Source organism: Camellia sinensis, chromosome 5 (assembly GCF_055761805.1).
Source record: "Camellia sinensis isolate YWXY chromosome 5, ASM5576180v1, whole genome shotgun sequence".
Classification (NCBI taxonomy): domain Eukaryota; kingdom Viridiplantae; phylum Streptophyta; class Magnoliopsida; order Ericales; family Theaceae; genus Camellia; species Camellia sinensis.
This window is the reverse complement of record NC_138965.1, coordinates 157,911,858-157,934,358: the sequence shown is the minus strand read 5'-3', so window position 1 is coordinate 157,934,358 and position 22,501 is coordinate 157,911,858. Positions and strand designations below refer to the sequence as shown.

The 22,501-nt window shown below is 32.7% G+C and overlaps 1 protein-coding gene across 2 annotated transcripts; it reads left to right on the top strand.

The window, feature by feature from the left end:
* The first annotated feature begins 5,177 nt into the window (after positions 1-5,177).
* LOC114266257 (synaptotagmin-5) lies at positions 5,178-19,641 on the top strand. 2 transcript variants are annotated; one of them, XM_028207147.2, is made up of 13 exons: positions 5,178-7,764; positions 7,866-7,970; positions 12,438-12,488; positions 12,639-12,759; positions 13,130-13,251; positions 13,610-13,711; positions 14,250-14,324; positions 16,142-16,221; positions 17,042-17,192; positions 17,272-17,502; positions 18,383-18,679; positions 18,763-18,876; positions 19,211-19,641. In XM_028207147.2, exons 1-13 carry the CDS (start codon positions 7,660-7,662, stop codon positions 19,355-19,357), a joined length of 1,701 nt encoding a protein of 566 aa, XP_028062948.1. In that variant the 5' UTR covers positions 5,178-7,659; the 3' UTR covers positions 19,358-19,641. The 2 variants fall into 2 exon arrangements, with proteins under 2 accessions (XP_028062948.1, XP_082726378.1); XM_082870252.1 differs by lacking the exon at positions 14,250-14,324 and having other exon boundaries at positions 7,339-7,764.
* Positions 19,642-22,501: the final 2,860 nt, after the last annotated feature.

Here is a 22,501-nt window from a genome sequence, read left to right as displayed (position 1 = left end):
TGGAGGGCTTTGAAAAGGATGCTAAATAGGGTGGCGGACAGTAAGGAAAGGGAATGGGTAAAGGGCATTGGGGAAGTAGTGACAAAAATGGCTCAATGCGAAGATGGTTGGAAGGTGAGTGGCGTAGAGTTGGGATTGATTGAGATGTTTGAACACAAAAACAAAAACAAAAACAAAATTTTAAATTGAGAGTGGGATGCCTTAAAGAATGGAGGTGTCGAATAACTTTTAAAACAAAAGCTCTTTATGTGGGGAAAAGATGGAGATGACCATTTCATTCTATCATATTTGAAAAGTCTGAATCCCAAAATTAGAGTTCAAGAATTGACCCAGAATGAGTATTGTAATGGGGAAATCAAATTGATGAAATGTAGAGTTTACTAATGAAATGAATTTAAATTATTGATTGTTATTTCTAGATAAATTCTAAATAAATAATTTTTGAGTTTATAATATTACTCATTATATTTTTATTACCACCTGATATAAAACACTCACTAATTTAAATACAAAGGATTCCTTGTAAATATAATTAATATTCAACATATATGAATCAATCATATATAATGTGATAACCAAAACGGTTGGGTTGGGAACTAGAGAGAACTTGAGGGAATCATAGGTCCGTCACGTGTTTCGTTTTAATAATTTGAATTATTCATTTTGTAGGGTCTTCAAGCTATGTTTGTTTGGCCGATTAGGTTGAATGAGATTATAGGTTCGTTTGGCAGGGAGGTTTAGGTTGAGTTAGGATTATTTTAGTTATAAAAAGATAAAATATGTTAAAAAGTCAATAAGATAAAATGTCACATTGAAATCATAATCATTTTATTTTCTCTCTCACAAAAGTCAAAAAGTTCATCTCAAACGAGGCTTTTTAGCCCCAGGCTAAAAAAGTCAAAAAACCAAAATTTCAACCTACATCTCAAACGAAGGCTTAAATATCTGAATTGTAATTAGAGATTGGTTGGGATGATCTGTTAATTTTTTAATTTTAAATAAAATGATATGTAATGTGATATAAAGGTGATACGACCCAAATAAAAAAGTGATATGGATATGATGAGATTTGAATGATGAGATCATTAGTATGATGGTTACTAAGTTGAAAATATAAGATAAAATGTGTTGTTACTACTTTGGTGATATTAATTAGTTGGGATTAAATTTATAAATTCCATAAAACTCTTATCACATATAAAATAACTTTGTTGATTTTGTAAAATGGGAGGCAAAATAGTCTTTTAGCCACCAATCCATGTGATTGGATTAGTAATCCTAACCCTCTCATGAGATTAGCAATTCGATGCCATTTCTCTACAAACAAATATGGTCCAAGTATGGGGCACGAATTGCTAATTCATCTCTCTTCCTAACCCCTCAATCAAATACTCCATGTATATCATTTATAAAAAAAAAAATTAAGTAGATCTAATAATTATAATATTTTCATTTGATTATGTATGTCTTAAATAAATAAAAAAAGATAATAAGTATATTTTTGAAAATAGATTATCTAATTTTTTAGAAATAAATATGATAAAATGAAAAATTTATGATTATTTGATCGAATTAACTTTTTTCATGAATAATATACATGAAATTTTTTTTTATCAAATGAACGATTCATGTTAGCAAAATAAAATTTACGATAACTCTACAATCTTTGAAATTCTATCAAATTTGTAAGGAAAAATAACCAGTAAGTCATATTTTACTCTTACAATTATTACAAAGTCCTATCAAATTTCAATATGGACAATTAAGTCCTATTTTTTATAACATATGTTTAAAAAGATTATTACTCCATAATGGTGGATGTTATCTCAAGTTTACTCCTTATTTCATATCAAAATATTTTTAATCTAAGTAAATTAATATTTTTTAATTATAAAAATTACGATATTGTATTTAAAAAAATCATAAATCATACTGAAAAAATTATTAAAAAAATCCATTTTATTTTGAAAATTATTATTGAATTATATCAAATTTCAATATTAACAAATAAATCTTTTTTTAAAAAAAAAAATTGTTATACTTAAAAAAAGTTCATAATAGTATGTTTTATTTTCATTTTATCTTTTTCTTTAAAATGTGAACAAAAAATTCCATAAATAATTTTAATTTATTAGAAAATTTATAATTAAATTAATTTTTAATTGTTCAAATTAAATTATTTTCCATAAATATAAGATTAATATTTTTTACAATTAAAATTTTAAATTATAATCAAGTTAAAGTTATTTATAAAATTATTATTCATATTAAATAAGAAGAATAAAATTGGGATACGACACGCCATTATAAAGTAATGAATCTTTTAGGAATTTTTTTATTGCCCATATTGAAACTTAAGCCCTGTTTGGAAATAAATTATTTTTATTATTTTAGTTTAATTAAAAAAATTACATCTGAAATAATAATTAATTTTTTTTATAGTTGATATAATTTTGTTGTTGATTATTTTAACCTAATTCAACTTATCAAACACGGGACTCATTAGTAATCTCAAGACTTATCAATTAATTTTTCAATTTGTCAAATCACCATTTTATTGTTACACGCGGCGGTTAATAATCGGTGGGGAGAGGATCTTCCTCAAAATCATTAGTTGAACACTTGAACACGCAAATTCCGCGAGGGCGGCACCTGTGTGGCTTAAAAGTCGATTAGTAGTCAAAATGTCAATTAGTATCTCTGTGTCGGCAAATGACAAGACCCCTTGGCTTCGGATTTGGACAATTATTATTATTAAAAAATAATTAATTAGACCAACCCGCTCACAAGATTTGGTTAAAAACAAAAACAAACCAACAGACAAACAAATAAAAAAAAGAAAATGATCGGCAGCACGAATGTGTAGAGTTTGAATAGTCTGAATGGTATGGAAAATATTATTTTATTAGTAAGAGAATAAAAAAAATCTTAAAACAACATCATTTTAAGATTTCGAACCATTCAAGCCTTTGATATTTCGAGCTACTTAGCAGAGTTATAAAAAAAAATAAAAAATCAAGATCTCATGAGTTCAACAAAATTATTCTAAGCCTTTGTTTGAGATATGAATTGATTTTTGGGGTATTTTTTTTAAGGTCCTTGATATTATGATTTTATAGTATAAAGGACATCAACTATTTTCATGATGTCTAAGGTCCCTCAACATCAATCCAGAGAAATTTCAGTCCAGAGAAAATTCGATCCAGAGAAAATTCAACCAGAGAAAATTCAATTCAGAGAAAATTCAATTCAGAGAAAATTCAACCAGAGAAAATTCAATCCAGAGAAATTCTCTTCCTCTCTTCAGTGCAATATTTTCATCTTAGACACCATCAAACCTGTGAAAACTCAATGAAACCTGTGAACTCAACGTTCTGACCTTTATGTTTTGTGTACTGCAACAAGAAAGGATAGTTATATTTATAGATTGGCGGTGTCGGTAGCATTTACAACTATTAATTCACGGATGAATGAAGAAGAAATTAAAAAACAAAACCAACCAAGAAAATCAAGCCCAAACAATTGAAAAGAAGATCAATGAAATCAAAAAACACTGGGACACCAACTCAAAGAAGCTTCAACATCACCTGAAAAACCAAAAATTTCATGTTAGATATACCAAGCAACAGCATAAGAGAGAGAGTAATCAGAAAAATTGCCACTCTAGCCTAATTTTTATATGCATAATAGACAACAACCTTGCAGCTTCGGTAGAGTTGGATCAACAAGAGGCAATTTAGAGTTGGACCCCCTTGCTCGCCTCAAAAGAAACCGATCAAAATGAACCTAGAGAAATTTGAATTTTCTCTGGGTTGAATCCAAAGAAAATTCAAATTTCTCTGGGTTGAATCCAGAGAAATTTGAGCAATTCTTGGGGCATGAGCTCCAAGACAGACCACAACCTTGCAGTTTCGGTACAGTTGGATCCCAATTTGGATGGTGAAGCTTCGTTGCAGTCTGCCAAGTACTTTCCAGAAACGTTTTCAAGCCTCAGCTGACCTTCCCTAAACCTCCCACTGTAAATTTCTCTGTCCTCCTGGACTCAACACTCCAGAGAAATTTGAAAATTTCTCTGACTTCACTGGCCTTCCCACAAAATTACCTCTCCAGAGAAATTTAAAATTTCTCTGGCCTCCTTGGCCTTTCATGGACTCTCCAGAGAAATTTCAAATTTCTCTCCCTTCCATATGCTTCCACCGACACATTTTCTGCAACAATATCATAGCTCAGAACATTCAATATGAAATTTCATGAAACACATTAATACACACCAGTGGAAAAACCATTTTGCCACCCTAAACATTTCCAAGCAATGTAAGGCATGGAACCTTCCCAGAACCCCATCAAGCTTTGAAAGTTGAGCATAGACCACAACACTAGCACTCACCCTTGCCTATAGCAAATATACATGACATTAGTACATAGAAAACCAGAAAAAACAACACCAAGCCACCAATTCAATAGACAAAAAGTGTTTTAAATTATGTAATTTTTTAAAAGCTTCATACCACCAGAGAACTTTGGTAAGTGGCAAATATGACCAGAGAATTTTCTGTCCAGAGAAACCTCCCAGAGAATTTCTCAGAGAAAATTTACACTGTGGCCAAAATCTCAGAGAATTTCCCTGGACAGAAATTCTCTACAAAGAAAATGGGTTGGCTCGCTCTCTCTCTCTCATGATTTAATGAGAGATTGTTCAGGCCAAGTTCTATGTAATAGATTGAGTAGATGTAGGAGTTGATTCAATACACTGCACTTTTCGTTGCTTTTTATCTGAAATTTCCTAATCATGAATATATATTTCAGTCAACCTTTTTAATTCATAAATATATATTTCAGATAAACATCATGAATATAAAGCCTTTGCAAGCATTTGCTGGTAAAGTTCTTCAAAATGGGAAATATAGTAATTGAGCTTGATGAAGAACTATACAAGATATGGAATGAACCAGTTAATAGAGGAAGATGGAGATTGAGGATGAAGATATATATATATATATATATAGAAAGAGAGAGAGAGAGATTGCAATCTTCCCCAAAACCTGCGTAGCATCTGCGTGTAGCTGAACATTCAATTCCTTGCAAATTTTCCCAATCTCGGTTGTAGATGGATTGAGAACTTTGTCCGTCGGTGACTGTGATTGTGCCGTGGAGCTTCTCTCCGTCGATCAAGCTCCGCGAGAACCTCCCTAAGCCTCTCCACCGACACATCTTCTGGCTACATGGCTCTCTCTCTCTCTGTGCGTGTTTGATCGTGGTGACGAGTGAGAGTAGACAAAAGGAAGGGGGCTGAATTTCTCTGTGATAGATGGGAGGACCTTAGACATCAAAAAATAATTTTGTGGATCTCTTCCCTTATGAAAAGTGGGAGAGGGACCCTAGACCAATTTTCCCTTGATTTTTTTGACTGTTTAGTTTTTTGACTACTTTAGTTTAAGATTAAAAAGTCTCGTTTAATATAAATTTTTTGACTTTTTTAATTTTTGTAAAAAAAAAATGAAATGAATATGATTTCGATGTGATATTTTGTCTTATTAATTTTTTAATTTATTTTGTCATTTTGTAACTAAAATAACAAAAAAAATCTATGTCAAACATAGCCTAAATTCTTAATATTTGTTTTAATTTTTATCAATAAGCCATTAATTTTATAAATAACAAAATAATTATTATCTTTTTTATATTAATATATATATATATATATATTTGTATTAGTTTCGAATGTTTTAATTTTACTAAAAAAATTTATATAAATATCATTTTAATTTTACTTAAAAAATTGATATAATAATATAAAAGTTGTAAAACCAAGTCCGTGTTTGAAATTGATTTTTTAGTAATTTTTTTGTTGGTTTTTTATTTAAAAAAAATTAAACTTTTAAATTTCACTTAGCTAGACGAATCAGAAAAGTAAAAAAAATAAAAATTGAGAAAAAGTCCACTAAAAATAAACCAAAAAATAACAATAGGATTTTTTGTTTTTGTTTTTGTCTTTACTGAATTTATTTGAATTACGTTTGAGATTCTACTACACTGGATGGACCGAAAAAAATAAAAAGAATTTAACACAATTTTTTTAAAAAATTACCAAAGAAAAAACTTATTAAAAAAAATATGACTTCTTAAGTTAAATGTCTAATTCCCTGTGGTTCGTGGGAGTCGAGCTTATTCCCTATGGTTATAATTGTGTAAAATACTATTTAATTTGTTAAAATTATACCGATCCTCATCAATTCGCATCGTTTAATTTACTATTCGCGGATTAAACTTTAAATTTTATAATCTGTCTTCGAAATCGTTCCGCTCCGCTATAGTTAATACATATATATTTTTTAACTTATAATGAAATATCAAAGTAAAAATGAGTGTGCGCGAGATTTAGAGATGTGAAATTTGTTACAAATTAATAGTTATACATATGAAAAATATTATATAAAATTAGTTTGTGTTATATATATAAAAAATATTATGTAAATTAGTATTATATATTATTCAAATTATTAATAAGTGATTAAAATATTTTTCAATCCGTCAATCCATCTAAAATCGTCAAAACCGTGATTTGCCAATCTACCTATCCGCCAATCCACTATTTGATTTATAATTTTACTCTCAAACAATCTGAATCACATCGCACACACCCCTATCTATAGTCAGTAAGAGCAGAACTTGAAATCTTAGAAGAAATAAATTCCAAGTCTCGTATTTTATTTGCCGTTCAAAAAAAAAAGTCTCATATTTTAGGGTTAGTCAAACAAAGAATTATTTTGAAAACTAATTATTTTATTTTTTATTAAAAGATATATAAAAAAATAAAAAATAGTTAATTTTTTAATAATAATCACTGTGTTTGGTTTGAGTTTTTTGGATTAAGTTTTTTAAAAATTGAATTTTTTGATTTTCGTGTTTTTTTGTTTTTAGTGAATATTTTTAAAATTTTAAACATTTTTTTTTACTTTTTTAGATGCACCTTACTTAGATGTGTCTAAAAAGTAAAAAAATTGTGAAAAAATATTTTAAAAAATTAAGAAATACATAAAAATACAAAAAATGTATTAAATTCTTGTATTTTTTTATATTTTTGGTATTTAGTGAATTTTTAAAAGAATTTTTTTACAATTTTTTTACTTTTTAAGTATATTTATGTTAGGTGTGTCTAAAAAGTAAAAAAATTGCATAAAATATTTTAAAAATTCAATAAAAACAAAAAATAGAAATTTTTAAAAACTGTTTTTAAAAAATGAGAATAAAGCAAAGTAATATATTTTTCTTAACTAAAATAGTTTATAGGCAAACTTGCCTTAATGCAATTTATCTTTAATTTTTTTTTTTTAAAAAAAAAAAATCCATTTAGACGGCATCCGTAGTCTCTCACACGGCCCACGCGCCTCCGTATCTTTATTACAACGACCGAATGTTTAGAACTCTAATCACCATTTTTATTTTTGCCAGTAATAAACACACAGCCAACTTCAAACTCTCTTCTCTCACTCTCTCTCTCTCTCTCTCTGCCCTACTTATATCTATCTACTAATAAAAGCCTCTCACAAACTTCCAAATCTCGATCCAATCCAATCCAAACCCTCAACAACAGTCTATTATCTCTCTCTCTCTCGCTCGCTCGCTCCCGCTCCCAACTGAATCTTCAAAAAAAAAAAAATGTCGTTTTTCTTGGGACTCGTGATCGGAATCGTTGCCGGAATCGCTCTCATCGTCGGCTTTGTTCGATCCGAGAACTCTCGATCCAAGCGTCGCTCTCAACTCGTATGCTCTCTCACTACTTCAAACTCATTCATTCATTCATATTATAAATAAATCTAATTAATGTGAGATTTTGATTGATTTGATTGATTTTGAAATTGAAGGCCACCACGATCGCTGCGTTTGCGAGGATGACTGTGGAAGATTCTAGGAAGCTTCTCGCCCCTGAGTACTACCCTTCCTGGGTTGTCTTCTCTCAGCGACAGAAGGTACACTGGAGACCTTTGTCAACTGCTATTTTTACTACTAGTACATTTTCCCCCTCCTCACCCCTTTCTGTTTTTACTAATATCTTTTATTAAAAAAAAAAAATTTGTTGTAAAATTATTTTACTTTTTAAATTCCTCTAGTTTTTTCAAAAATTGTACCAAATTTAAATACAGTTCACTAAAATAAAACAATAAAACGGCAACAAATTTTGTGTTTTTTTTTTTTTTCTTAATAATAATTTGCAGGACATCTAATCAATTAGTACTAAAAAGTAAACAATTTTGACAAATCTTTTAAAAAAAGTTCACTAATTAAAGAGAGATAAAAAAACTGACAAAAAAATATGTATCTATGTATGTACATTAGAAGAGTACGCACACAAATGTGTAGGAGTGTAAGAAAAACCGAGGTAACCAAACAAACCACTCTAGACCGACCAGAATTTCGGTTTTACTGTTTGTTTTTCATAACTTATGTTTGTTTCGGTTTTGAAAAATTTTACACTGATACAAACCAAATCGACTGAAATATTTAAATAATTTTATATTTTAATTCTTTGAGTATTAGGATATAAGTAACAAATAATATGTGTTTTCGTAATTAAAATTAAGGAGGGAGGTATTTATAGAATAACTTTCACCATTTTTCTTAGTTTATTTCTAATGTGAGATTTTTTACAAATTTTGATATAACCCTTCAAAATCTCATGAAACTCCTTCCACTATATAAAAATGACAAAACCAAACAGTTTGTTTTGGTTTCTCAACTAACAAAACCAAAAAGTTCGGTTCAATACTAAATTCTCCCTCAATCCTGACCGAACCATGTTGTGCCCAGGGCCTAGAAACAAACACAAACAAGCAACCAAACAAGAACACACAAAGATTTACGTGGTTTGGTAGATCACCTACGTCCACGGGAGCAAATTTTCACTAAACTTGAGGATGAAAATTACAAAACAAAACAAGATTACAAATGGAGAAGAAGGAGGAGGCAACATTCTCAAACTCAACTCACACTCACTCCCACTTGAATACTTACTTCCTCTTCACTTGTTTGCCTTCAGACGCTCTTGCTCGCTTTGCTTTTTCCACTCTAGTAGCACCCCTATTTATACAACAAAATTGAAGGACAAGAAGGTACTTTTCGATGGCTTCAACTTGCCAAGGCAAGTTGCCAACTTGCAAGGGTTCTAGAAGGTGAGCCAACTCATAATTCTAGAATCTGAGCCAAACCCAATGAGTTGACTCCATGAGCCACTTAGTGAATCAACTCAATTCAACAACTCTCCACCTTCGCGAAGATTCTCCAACTTTTACACCAAAACAATCAAATCACGCAAACTCGAATAGAACTCCACCTTAGTGAGATACCAATCTAAACAAGTGCCTTAGAGTGAGCACAAAACAAATGCCAAATGAACCAAGCGAATGTTTGAGATGCATCAATCCAAGACAAACTGCAATATGAATCAAACCAGTTTGCTAATTATTCTGTAATAAGGAACCAAATTCCAAATGCCCTCATGGTGCCAAGTTCCAATCGCCAAACAATTCGTCTTTGACAACTTCAAACAAACTATGATGAACAACTGCTTGAACCGATACTGAGGAGACTCATCCAAAATAGTGGAGGCTTCAAATTCTCCTTTTGAGCAAATTTGAAAGTGGTACCAAATTCAAACTTCAAATCCCAATTGACTCCACTGAGTCTGCAAATGATCTATCTCCTCCAAATCCAATAGCAGATTGAGAGACAGTTCCAAATACGACAAGAAGGCTACAAACAAAGTTTCCAAAAGTTTTCCTTCCACAAGGATGAGATTTAGAATCACATCTTCAAGTTTCTCATCCACAATCTTCTCTCCAATCTTCAACAACCACTATTGGTGTCTTCGAATATGGTTCAGAAGAACAATGCAAATCATGCAAATCCACAAGAGGAAGAAGCGGTCATAAGTCAAAAACAAAACTTCAAAGAAGTCGCCAAGGATCTAGGGAAGACCGCCAAAACAATGCCTCCAAGAAGCTGCAAGAGGACGCTAAAGCTCCACCAAGATCTTCAGTAGATTGCCACAAGATCTTCTTTCAAATCAAGGCCACCTAAAATTCAGAATTATCAAAATCGTCCTGTGCTACATTGGAATTAGAATCATCATTTTATTTCTTCTTCAAAGCTGGACAATCCTTCTTCCAATGCCCCTTCTAGTGACAATAGGCACACTAATCCTTCTCAGGATCAAATCTATCAGTTGAAGCTCCTACCGACTTCGAATGGGGTCTACCCCTAACTGTTAAAACTTCACTAGAAGTGTCACTGCAGGCCTCTTTATCCTTCTTCTTGTACTCATTATTCACTAAGGCATTCGAAACTTCCACAAAACTGATTTTCTCCTTTCCATACAGTAATGTGGTTGTCAGGTGATCATATGTGTCAGGTAAGAAATTTAACAACAACAAAACTTTATCTTCTTTTTCAATTTCAACATTTGGATTCAATAAATCGGCAAGAATTTTATTGAAACCATCTAGATGTTCTATCATTGAAGTACCTCTTTTGTATTGGAAACGGAAGCGCTGCTTTTTCAAGTAGAGCCAATTCTCTGCACTCTTCGTCATGTATTTTTCTTCCAGTTTCTTCCATAATTCCTTTGCAGAAATCTCTCTCTTAATGAAGTATATATATTTTTTTGCTAGGCATAATTGAATGGTGCCACAAGCTTGGCGGTTGATGAGTGCCCATTCCTTATCACCCATATCAACAGGTTTGTCTTCCAAAGCGATGTCGACTTCTTGCTGGTAGAGAACATCCATAACTTCGCATTGCCACATGCTGAAGTTGTTAGTTCCATCAAATTTCTTCACCTCGAACTTTGCGTTGGACACTGTAGTCCTTCACCTTGAGCTACTTGAAGAGCCAGTTGCCTTTGGTGCTGAACCTTCTGCCATTAGAACTCTTCTAATCTCCACCACAAGTAATGACGGATGCTTGAAATGCCTGAAACACAACGATTTCTAAGCTCCCAAAGGCTTCACTCAAACTTCGGGTTAGAATCTCGAAAAATGGAATCCGCAATTGTGTCCAAAACAATCGATTTGGCTAGGAACAAATCTTCTCGTGTCAAAAACAGCCTAAAATTGACCGAAAATTTTTTCCAGGAATATTCTGCCCAAGAACAGAATATACCGTCAACAATGACCGTGACACTAACGTGGCAGAGACTGCTGTGGCTAACACGTGTTTAACATGTGGCACACCGAGTTTGATTGGGTGTTGACGTGTCTTCCAACATGATAGGTGACATGACAGTAACGTGTCACCTATGTGGCGGTGACATAGCGGATGACCTGGAATTGGCGTGGCACTATGCTCAACTACGACTTGGTGCTGATCGGCTCTGAGGTCGGCTGAGTTGATCAGCTTATGAGATCTGCTTCCGAACATTGTTGATGATGTCTCAATGACGTCATGCTATCCAGTCCTCTGGGGAAGATGCGTGAAAGGCGTGGCTGCGAGTTGACCTCACCCATAACTTTGACCAGCACGTGAGGGAGCATCTGACCGACTCAATTTTTGCATCGTTGGACTCTTGAAATCGAGACGAACACGAAGGTGTATTCAAAAGTTTGGTAGGACAAAGTTAATTTCTGGGTAGATTAAAAAAACAGAGCTTTGTTTCACAACTTGGGTGCTCTGATACCAGTTTGTTGTGCCCAGGACCCAGAAACAAACACAAACAAGCAACTAAACAAGAATACACAAAGATTTACGTGGTTCAGCAGATCGCCTACATCCATGGGAGCGGATTTTCACTAAACTTGAGGAACAAAATTACTAAACAAAATAAGATTACAAATGGAAGAGGAGGAGGAGGAGGAGGAGGAGGCAACACTCTCAAACTCAACTCACACTCACTCACACTTGAATACTCACTTGCTCTTCACTTGCTTGCCTTCAAATGCTCTTGCTTGCTCTGCTTTTTCCACTCTACTAGCACCCTTATACAACAAAATTGGAGGACAAAAGGATACTCTTCCATGGCTTCAACTTGCCAAGGCAAGTTGGCAAGTTGCCAACTTGCAAGGCTTCTAGAAGGTGAGCCAACTCAGAATTCTAGAATCTGAGCCAAACCCAGTTGACTCAATGAGCCACTCAATGAATGAACTCAATTCAACAAACCGAACCATTTACACCTCTACTAATGTGTGCCCAAGAAATTGTGGGTGGGAGTGGAGAGAGAGTTGTGTAATCGATAACAGTTATTGGTTTAGTGATTTTACTTTTTTGTCATAACTAATTTGGAGACAATATAATATTGTTGTGGATTTTTCGGAAATCAAAGTTGTGACAAAGTTGTTCATGCCAAGTGAATTGTGTGCTTTATACAATAGTATATATATAGTTTCTATTTCTATTTGATTACATATATCTCAATGGGGTACTTATTGTGTGCCTGTGTTTTGCAGTTGACATGGCTCAACCTTCATCTCACAAAGATCTGGCCCTATGTTGATGAGGTGACATTTTACTAGTTCGATTCACTTTAGACCTCATTTTTGCTCTGGTGTTACTTATTATTGTGACTCTGTATAGATGTGCATGCTTATAAACGGAGATACCCACATGTCTCTATCTGATGTTATATCATTGCTGATTTGGTGTTGTAGGCAGCATCTGAGCTTATAAAGACAAGTGTTGAGCCAGTTCTTGAACAATATAGACCGGTTATACTGTCTTCTTTGAAATTCTCAAAGTTCACCCTTGGTACTGTTGCCCCACAATTTACAGGTTAGAGCAAATTACCACACAAAGTATTCCAGGTTTTTTAATTTGAATGTAGATTACACTACAGATAAATCCAAGAATTTAAGTCCATACAAGTAGTTGAGTATTTAAATATAGAATCCACAAATGTACATGTTAATCTAAAGTAGAGTAGTACAAGTGTTGTCACTAGCTTTTGCAGCATTTTGAAAATATACAATAGCTCTTTTTGCTGAAGAAAAACATTCATGAAGGTTTTACTGATGCTGTATTATTTTTTGATTAGTGAAAAAGGGGTGCAACCCATACACACATATGTAAAACAATAGCCTATATTCTCCTAGGAGAAACAAATAATCCAGGTTTTCTATATTCTCCTGATCTTGTTATTTAGGGATTTCCATTATTGAAGATGGAGGTGATGGTATAACGATGGAGTTAGAGATGAATTGGGATGGGAATCCAAGTATAATACTTGATATTAAGACTAGATTTGGCGTGGCACTACCTGTGCAGGTAAATTACAGCTTTCTTCAATTACTTATGGGATCTACTTCTGTTAGTTTTACTAGTCGTCATCCAGACAAGGATCATTTAATTGTGAGCATTGTGTTACTCTGGAACTGTGAGAACTCTCTCTCTCTCTTTTGAAACATCACATTTTTTGCTTCTCCTTCACTTTCCAACCACATGTAGCCTAAGATCCAGTTTATTACTTGCATTTGTATCCGGAAAGCCATTCTATTTGGTACTTATCTGCTGAAGGATCTTTCTGAAGTTTTATCTTAATTGTTTTGTACAATAACAAGATATTAAGATATGTAGCTCTGACATTTGTATAGCCCTAACGCTCTTGATTCTTTTCTATATGTAGGTGAAGGATATTGGATTCACCGGGATTTTCAGATTGATCTTTAAGCCGCTAGTTGATGAGTTCCCTTGCTTTGGGGCTGTATGTTATTCTTTAAGAAAAAAGGTGCATTTTTTAAAACGTTTTTGAAGTCTTCCTCTTAAAGTTTTTGAAGCATGCTTGAACTTTTATTCAGACTTGAATAGGATTATATTCGAACTCTGGATATATATATATATATATATATATATAAATTTACTGTAGAACCAGTGATTTTCTTCTCAAGATTGATGGATTGAGTTTGGATATCATATAATCCTTTAAATGCATTGCGCATGTGCACAATTCTGTATAGGGTACCTTTGATATTGATCTTTGATTGACTGTGTTTAACATATAGAAATAACTACATTTTATATGTAAGTTTACATTTGGCCCATATGTTTTGGATCTGGAGATACTCCAACTGCAACACTTTTTTAGGCTTCGCCTCTCCCCAGCAACTATGTGTGTGTGTGTCTATTTGTCTTTGTCTTTGTCTTTGTCTTTCTCTTTCTCTCCCATACATGCACACATATATACATGCTTATTCCTAGAAATGCATGTACACATAAAACCAAACATGTGTGGTGGAGCCAATATCCCTTTTTTTTTTCTCTTGCAGAAAAAGATGGATTTCAAACTTAAAGTTATTGGCGGAGATATTAAAACAATACCTGGTCTTTCTGATGCTATTGAGGTTTGGCGACTTTTTACTGTTGGATTTTGTTCTCTCGTAGTATATATATAACTGATGTAAAGTTCAATGTGATATGATATATATGAGTATATAGCATGTTGGTTTCATATATAGCATGTTGAATGTAATAGCATCCTGTAAATGTTCTATGTAATTCCTAGCAAGTAGATGCAAACTTAATGTTAGAACATATGTGAAGGTAGAGTCCCATATAGAAAGTAAATGGTTTACGTCTTAATATACATTGGATGGACTGTTCGCTTACAGGTCTAAGCTTTTAAGTAGGTATGAGTTCCAAATAGTGTATGTTTGGCCCTATTGTTGTCGCATGTATGACTCTGGAGTTTCTCCCTGATGGATTGGGTCTATATTGTTGCTCGTTCGTGGGCTCCTCCAATTACCCCTAAACTTAAATGTCTCGAAATCTTGTGAAACCACATGATATGCTGCTATGGCATGGTCAAAGATATGATATTTCGTCAAACTTACAATCATTTTTTTTACAAGTTAAATCCCTGGAGCTCCATGTGTATACTTCATGTATCAATGAGTTATTGTAGATTTTGCATAGCAGATGATTATTTGACATGAAGAGAGGGTATGATTGCAAAATTCGCAAAAAAAAGAGATTTTGTGCCTGTTTGGCAACTTTGCTTTTTAGTGGCTTTTGGCTTTTTTATGAGTTGAAAAAAGGTTGTGTGTTTGGAATGGTTTTTTAGCTGAATAGATAGTTGGAGCGACCAGTTACTCCTATCATAACCTCTTCTGGTTCATGCTATCTAGATATACTACATGAAGCGACCAATTACTTAGTGAGATCTCTACAATTTGACTACCAGGTTTTATCATGTAAGAAAATGTTTGAAATTCATAAATCCTTACTTCCAATGAAAGATGAGGGGAAAGTTTTATTTTTAATTACACTATAACAGCATATCTCCAGTTATCAAAAAAAAAAATAACAGCATATCTCCACTTTGAAAGATTTTAAGATTTTTAGTATGTTTTCCAAGATTTTGGGTGTGTTTGGTTTGTGTTTTGAGATAAATTTTCAAAAAAAAATTGGAGGAAAGAGTTTAGAAATTTTTTTAGTTTGTTTGGTTGTATATTTTGAAAATAGTTTGGGAGTTTGGGATGATTTGATATTTTGTTATAGTTGAGTAAATTTGTGTGAGAAAAAAAGTGATTGAGAAGGAGAGAGGAGAGAGAAAAAGTGATTGATTGATGGGTAGGAGATAGAAAGTGATTTTGGAATTTTTTAAAAAAAAATTTAAACCAAACAAAATTTTAAAAAATTTTCTCAAAAATTATATCTTGAGATACAAACCAAACAAGCCCTTTAAGTTTGATGTCTCTGTGGTTTTGAGATAATTTTGGATTAATGGTTATGCTTGTGTTGAATGTCTCATTATTTGATATACATTCATGGTTATGCAGATTGTTGTTACTTGCGGGTGGGTGATGTGTCTGCACATTTGTGTTATTGTCATCTACTTTCTGTTTGTAGAAAGTGTCAAAATAGATGTAGTATGATGAACAAATTAGATTTATCTGTATGTTTATTTGTAGATAGATTTATCTATATGTTTGCTTGTGTATGTGGTGACTAGTAAGTGGTACGTTTTCGTATTATGTTTGCATGATTAAATAGCTCTTTAGATTCTAGTTTTCAATGTTTGACTTGTTCCTTTAATTTTCTTGTGGAATACAATATATGCATGTGATTTGAATTTAATAGTGTGGAACTTTGTTTGCGATATTTATATTATTATTATATATAATATATCATAATAAAGCAGCATTTTCATTTGTTGCAGGGGACTATACGTGATGCCATTGAAGATTCTATTACTTGGCCGGTTCGGAAAATTGTACCAATTTTGCCTGGGGATTACAGGTATGGCTGTAAATGGAGAAGATTTTATAAAAATAAGTATGACCAACCAATGGACTTTTATGCAAGTGGCATGCGGGTGTGCAAGCTCTCTTATTTTTGATAAATAAAATACTATTAAACGCATTTATATTCCAAGAAGCAATGGATAATGCCCTCTTCCCACTGAAGGAAAGCTTCCAATACATTGTAAATGATGAATTATTATCATGTAAAAGATGTAGATTTGTCGAGAGAAACCATACGTACTCATGGAAAACCCAGAGGGTGGAAGGGTGACTATACAGTTTGAAGAATGCAATAGAAGAACATTTAAATGGGTTGAACTCTATTCAAATTTTATCGAGAGCTTAATCATGTATTTGTTGTCTTTATGGGGCTTGTGATTCATTTTAAACATGGTTCCCCTACTTTTATTTTTTGAACTGCCATTTAATTTCTTCATTTGCTTCTTTAAACTTCCTGCATAGATTTCTATGTTCTTACACACTGATTAATGCAAAAATTACTTTTTGTCTATTGAAAATATCCTTAACGATTTCCAACCCTAGGATGAAAAGGTAAGACATCCTTGTTTCTGTTTAATTTTGGGACCGATTAATGAAAAGTTACTTTTTATCTATTGAAAAATATCCTTAATGATATCCAACCTTAGGATGAAGATGAACCATCTGCCTAAGGTAAGAAATCCTTGTTTCTGGTTAATTTTTGGGACTGACGCAGGCCTTGGTTGTGCAACATAGGCTTTATACCTAAACCTGCATCCCATCTTTTGGTTAGCTTCTGGATTCTTCTTGACCTCTAGTGTTTCTGTCTTTTGCAGTGACCTAGAGCTGAAGCCTGTTGGAGTTTTAGAGGTGAAACTCGTTCAAGCAAAGGAGTTAACAAATAAGGACATCATTGGGAAATCTGATCCTTTTGCTGTGTTATACATACGCCCTCTGCCTGATAGAATGAAAACTAGCAAAACAATTGTAAGTTTATATTCCCTTCTAGGATTTTGTGTTATCGTTTCGATCAATTAAAGAAGCATTTTGTGTTGTTTCCCATCAGGACAATCAGTTGAATCCAGTATGGAATGAGCACTTTCAATTTGTTGTTGAAGATTCATCCACACAACACTTGGTGGTAAAAGTTTATGATGATGAAGGGATTCAGGCAGCGGAATTCATTGGATGTACTCAAATACGACTGAATGAACTTGAGCCTGGTAAAGTAAAGGATGTGTGGTTGAAGTTAGTGAAAGATTTAGAGGTTCAGAGAGATAATAAAAACCGGGGCGAGGTGAGAACTCTATGCTCCTTGTTTTCTTATTGGACTAATAAATCAGTTGGAATATATAAACAATCGAGTTACCATATTATATATTGTACATCTGTAAGGTCCATAGGAGCCATTTTGTTTATAGTAATGAATTTCTCTGAAGAGGTGGAATCAGCTTCATAAATTACAAAGTTAACCTGCAATGTATTGGCTCTGGAATTGTTAGGAGGACAAATCATCACAACATCATGCAAGTCTTCCTCATATAAGATTTATAAAATCTATGGAGAAGAAGGATTCATGTAGCCGATCCCATTTAATGGGACTTAAGACTTGGTTTGGTTATGGTTTCATGATTTGTTTCCTCTTTCCAAACAGCCTTCTTTTCCGTGAAAAATAAAACTGCATTGTCTAGCATTCTGTATTAAATCTTGTTCAATGAGAGTACTCGTTATCTCAAAAACCTGTTGCCTACCTTTTTCAATGCATTTCAAGTTCCATTTTCACAGTGACTTGTCTTTAAATCTCTCTTTTTTTTCCCCCTATCATTAATAATTGGATCAAATCATCTCCCTTATTTTTGTCACAATTTTGATCATCTGACTGGTTCCTTAGGAAATCAAACCCTAATAATGCCTCCATGATCCCTACAGACTTTGACCAAGGAGTAGTTGAGATTGTGGTTTGAGTATGTGTCTTTATGGTGCTGGTAAAATGACAGACAATAACTGCTTAGAGAGTTTAGTATAATTGTAATTGTAATTTCTCGAGGAAAAAAGAGTTTTGGTGCACTTACTATATAAGTTCAATATAAAATTGTTTGAATGATACTGCATTTCCTATCATCTATATTTTATTCAGTTGTCTTCCGTTTTTTCTTTCTTTCTTTATTTTTTTTTAGGTCCATTTGGAGCTATTATACTGTCCTTTCGGCATGAAGAATGGGTTTACTAACCCTTTTACCCCAGACTTTTCAATGACCTCATTGGAAAAGGTTCTTAAACATAGTGCAGAAGGAAACGAAGCTGCCGAAAATGGAACAGTAGTCACACAGAAAAGAAGGGAAGTAATTGTAAGGGGAGTACTTTCTGTTACTGTGATATCTGCTGAGGACTTGCCACCAGCGGACCTAATGGGGAAGGCTGACCCCTACGTTGTGATCACTATGAAAAAAACAGAATCAAAAAATAAAACTAGGGTACTTCTCTCTCTCTGGATGCTTGCATTGTTCCTGAATGCTTGCACATTTCCTCGATTTCTAAAGTTGTTTTGTGTTCTTAGGTTGTGAATGAGAGTCTGAATCCAGTATGGAATCAAACTTTTGACTTTGTCGTGGAGGATGGATTACACGATATGCTTATTCTGGAAGTCTGGGACCATGACACATTTGGGAAGGTAGAAAATTCCTGCTATTTATTCCTGTTTTCCTTCATTTGTTGGTAAGAAAATATGACGTAGATTTTGTGAATTGACATGGATGAGGAAGTAGTTTTACGTCGATTAACCCTCAGATATGGAGCATATAGACAGATATTAACAATGCTCAAAACTATGCCTACTTCTATTACTCTAAAAAATTCAAATTAGAACATCCTAAACAACCCCAATGTTACAGCACTAGGTACTGCTTATACCTTGCAATGGCGACTTGGACCTTATTGTTTCAAAAATTATTCTATATGGTTTAATCTTTTTGTATTTAATTTTGTGCTTTTCCTTCACCGTGCAGGACTATATGGGCCGATGCATCATGACGCTGACAAGGGCCATATTGGAAGGGGAATACAAAGACAGTTTTCCACTAGACGGGGCTAAATCAGGAAAACTCAACTTGCATATCAAGTGGTCGCCTCAACCAATTTACCGCGATTCATAGCAGTCCTTAGTTCCCAAATCTTGTGAGTATGTACTCGTAGCTTGTGTGAATTATGCCCGTGGCTCCACATAAGAGGTGTACAGAGAACATCACTCCAATCCCCTCTTGCACAATTAATGATCATTGAAATCTTAGGTTATCAAATTGTTGTATGAAAAAACTTGCTGTATATATAATTGTTTGAGTAGTGCGGAGAGAACACTGTAAACTTGTGATAGTTTTGTTGTGGATTTTTTGAACAAAAATAAAAATATAAAACAAGTAGTTAAAGGTTATTGATTAAAGGATGATTTTGTGAAATGCACAATCTTTGGATGGCCAGGCTGTTTGGGTTCCGCTAGTACTTAATGAGGGTTCATCTTTCCGTATATATCTAGTGTACTCCTAAACTGTATGTGAAGCGGCGATTTTGGCGGGTGACAGATTACTGCTATTGCCACTCAACCTCGTTTCTGGCAAGAATTGAAACCCCTAACTCTCATATTTGCAGCTGAATTGGGATTACATTCAATTCATTTGGAAGGGGACTCCTTGAATGTAATCTCGGATATTTGGAAAGCAAAAGACTCCTTTTCTGCAATAGGCCATGTCACTCATGCAATCTCAGTGTTCGGGCAATCGTTTTGAAGCTTTGGTACATCCCCATATTGGCAGGGAGGGGAACAAAGTTGCTCGAATAGCGACGCGCCTTCTCCGGTACAAATATGAGAGAAATAAATCAAATATAAAAGTTCAAAGCGAGGATAATCTTCCATCACATGTGAGAGACTAAAAACATTTCAATGTTCAGATAAAAATAGATCAAATATAGAAGTTAAAATAACATGAATTTAACCAAAAATCCAACAACAAAAAACCTTCGAAATGGATGGCTCCCCTCTTTGAAGTCTAATTTAAAAAGACCACCATTAGAAGTTCTCCCCAAGAAATGGGTTTTGGTTAAAAGATTGTACATTCCTCAACTACTAAAATGTACAATTATTTTAGAGAAAATTATGAAAAAAATTTCAAGATTTTGACTGTTTTAACAAAATAAATTATGAATTTTTAATTACTCAATGTAAACTCTACATTTTAATTTGTTTTTAATTTAAACTATCTGTTTATTTTCATTAAGTAAAATTGATAAAACAGTCAATTTTAAACTCTAACATTAAGTAAAATTGATAGGAAAATAGTATTTTAGCCATTAAACTTAATGTAAGTAAATATATAAAATGTCTAAAATATAATGTTTTACTTTTTTGTTGAGTTTAACGACTAAAATATTATCTTTTTCATCGGTTTTACTTAACAAAAATAAACAAGTGGTTTAAATTGAAAACAAGTTAAAAAATTGAAGTTTAAATTGACAAAATAAAAAACTCAAGATTTATTTTGTTATAAGGGTCAAATCCGAAGGGTTTTTTTTTTGTGTGGGAACTTCTCCATTATTCTAACTAGGCTTGACTCGGCCGGTGTCCATCCTTACTACTTATCTATGAGTCTTTTCTTATTGTTTAACAGAACCTGCCTAAGTTACTCCCTACATTTTATTCAATATCAAGTGACAATGTTAAGAGAAGGCACACCAACTGAATAAATAAAAAATCTCGACTAACTCAATAAAATGGAATGGATATTCATAACATGCCTTCTTTAGTTTGGTTAAAAGCAAATTTTTTTGATGAATTTTTCGTTTATTATTATTTTTTTGAAATTTTTTAGAATCTCTTGGATTGAGTTTTTGATGTTTTATCAAAAACTAAAATTAAATTTTAGTAAAATAAAATAAAAACTATTAAAAACAAAAACTAATTCAAAATGAGAAATATTATATTCAAGTACTAACATAAGCATTTCACATTAAGGCCAATTATTGAGTGGGCTCACATTGCCAACATAGCTAGCAAAATTAAGATACACTCTCAAAAATTATGAGTGATCCACTCAAGTAATGAAGCATATTAGTATAAACAACATAACAATTCCATCATGGTGGGAACAATAATTTTGTGAGCCCCAAAATGCTAGCAAAATTCTAATCATAATGTAGGATAAAAAAAAATCACTTTTTGATCATATATTGTGTGACAATTAGGTTCAATTCTAGTAGTAAAATGAATCAAATTGTGTAGCAAGTAAGATCAATTCTAGTGATAAGTAAGACCATGAGAATAATTTCATTTTCAAAACCAAAAAAAAAAAAAAAAACGCACTTTTTTGCATCCAATTTTACTTATTATTTGTCAACAATTTTATTTTCTCCTTATTTAGATCTTATGATTGATATTGATTAGTGTCTTGCATATCAGAGTTAGGATTTTGATGTTAGAGTTGTCAAAGAAAATATATCGATAGTTTCTACTGACTGAAGGGTGAGTTTAAATCTTTTACATAATCATTATAATATTATTTAATATTGGCTAATTGAATCAATAAAAAATTATAACAGAGTAGTAATTGTATCAGTTTAGACATGCCACCTCATGGCTTATACAATTATTTGAACTATACTCGATCTAATTGATGTCTATTTTTACTATCTATAGGTGAGTCTTTTTTGTTTGAGACCTTTCATGTATTTGTTAGACTTTTCATAAATTTAAACTCTATTTGAACTAGTTTCAACCCGGCCAATGCCAATTCTTACAACTTCTGTGTAAGTTTTTTCTATTTGGAGTTTTTCATGTATAGAGAAACCCCTCTTTAAATTGCAACCGAAAAACAAAACTTAACTCAAATCTACTATGCAGGGTCACTTAGGGCATGTTCTCCACAAGACACTAATCATATTTTATGAGTTATGGATGCCTATAGTGGCTCACAAGAAGCAAATTTTCAAAAGTTCTCTCTTATATTTTAAATAAACAAATAAAAACTCAGAAAGATCAAAATATAGAGAAAAGTTTTTAAGCCCTCGTTTGGCATAAACTAAATTGGAGTTTTTTTACTAAAATAATCACAAAATAATAAAATAGACTTTTTAATTAATAAGGTAAAATGTCACATTCAAAACATAATTATTTTAATTTTTTTCTCAAAAAAATTAAAAAATCAAACGAGACTTTTTAATCTTAAATTAAAGTAATCAAAAAGTCAAAAACCAATCCACATTCCAAACGAATCCTAAAGTGGAAAAAAGAAAGTAAGAGAAGCATTCTC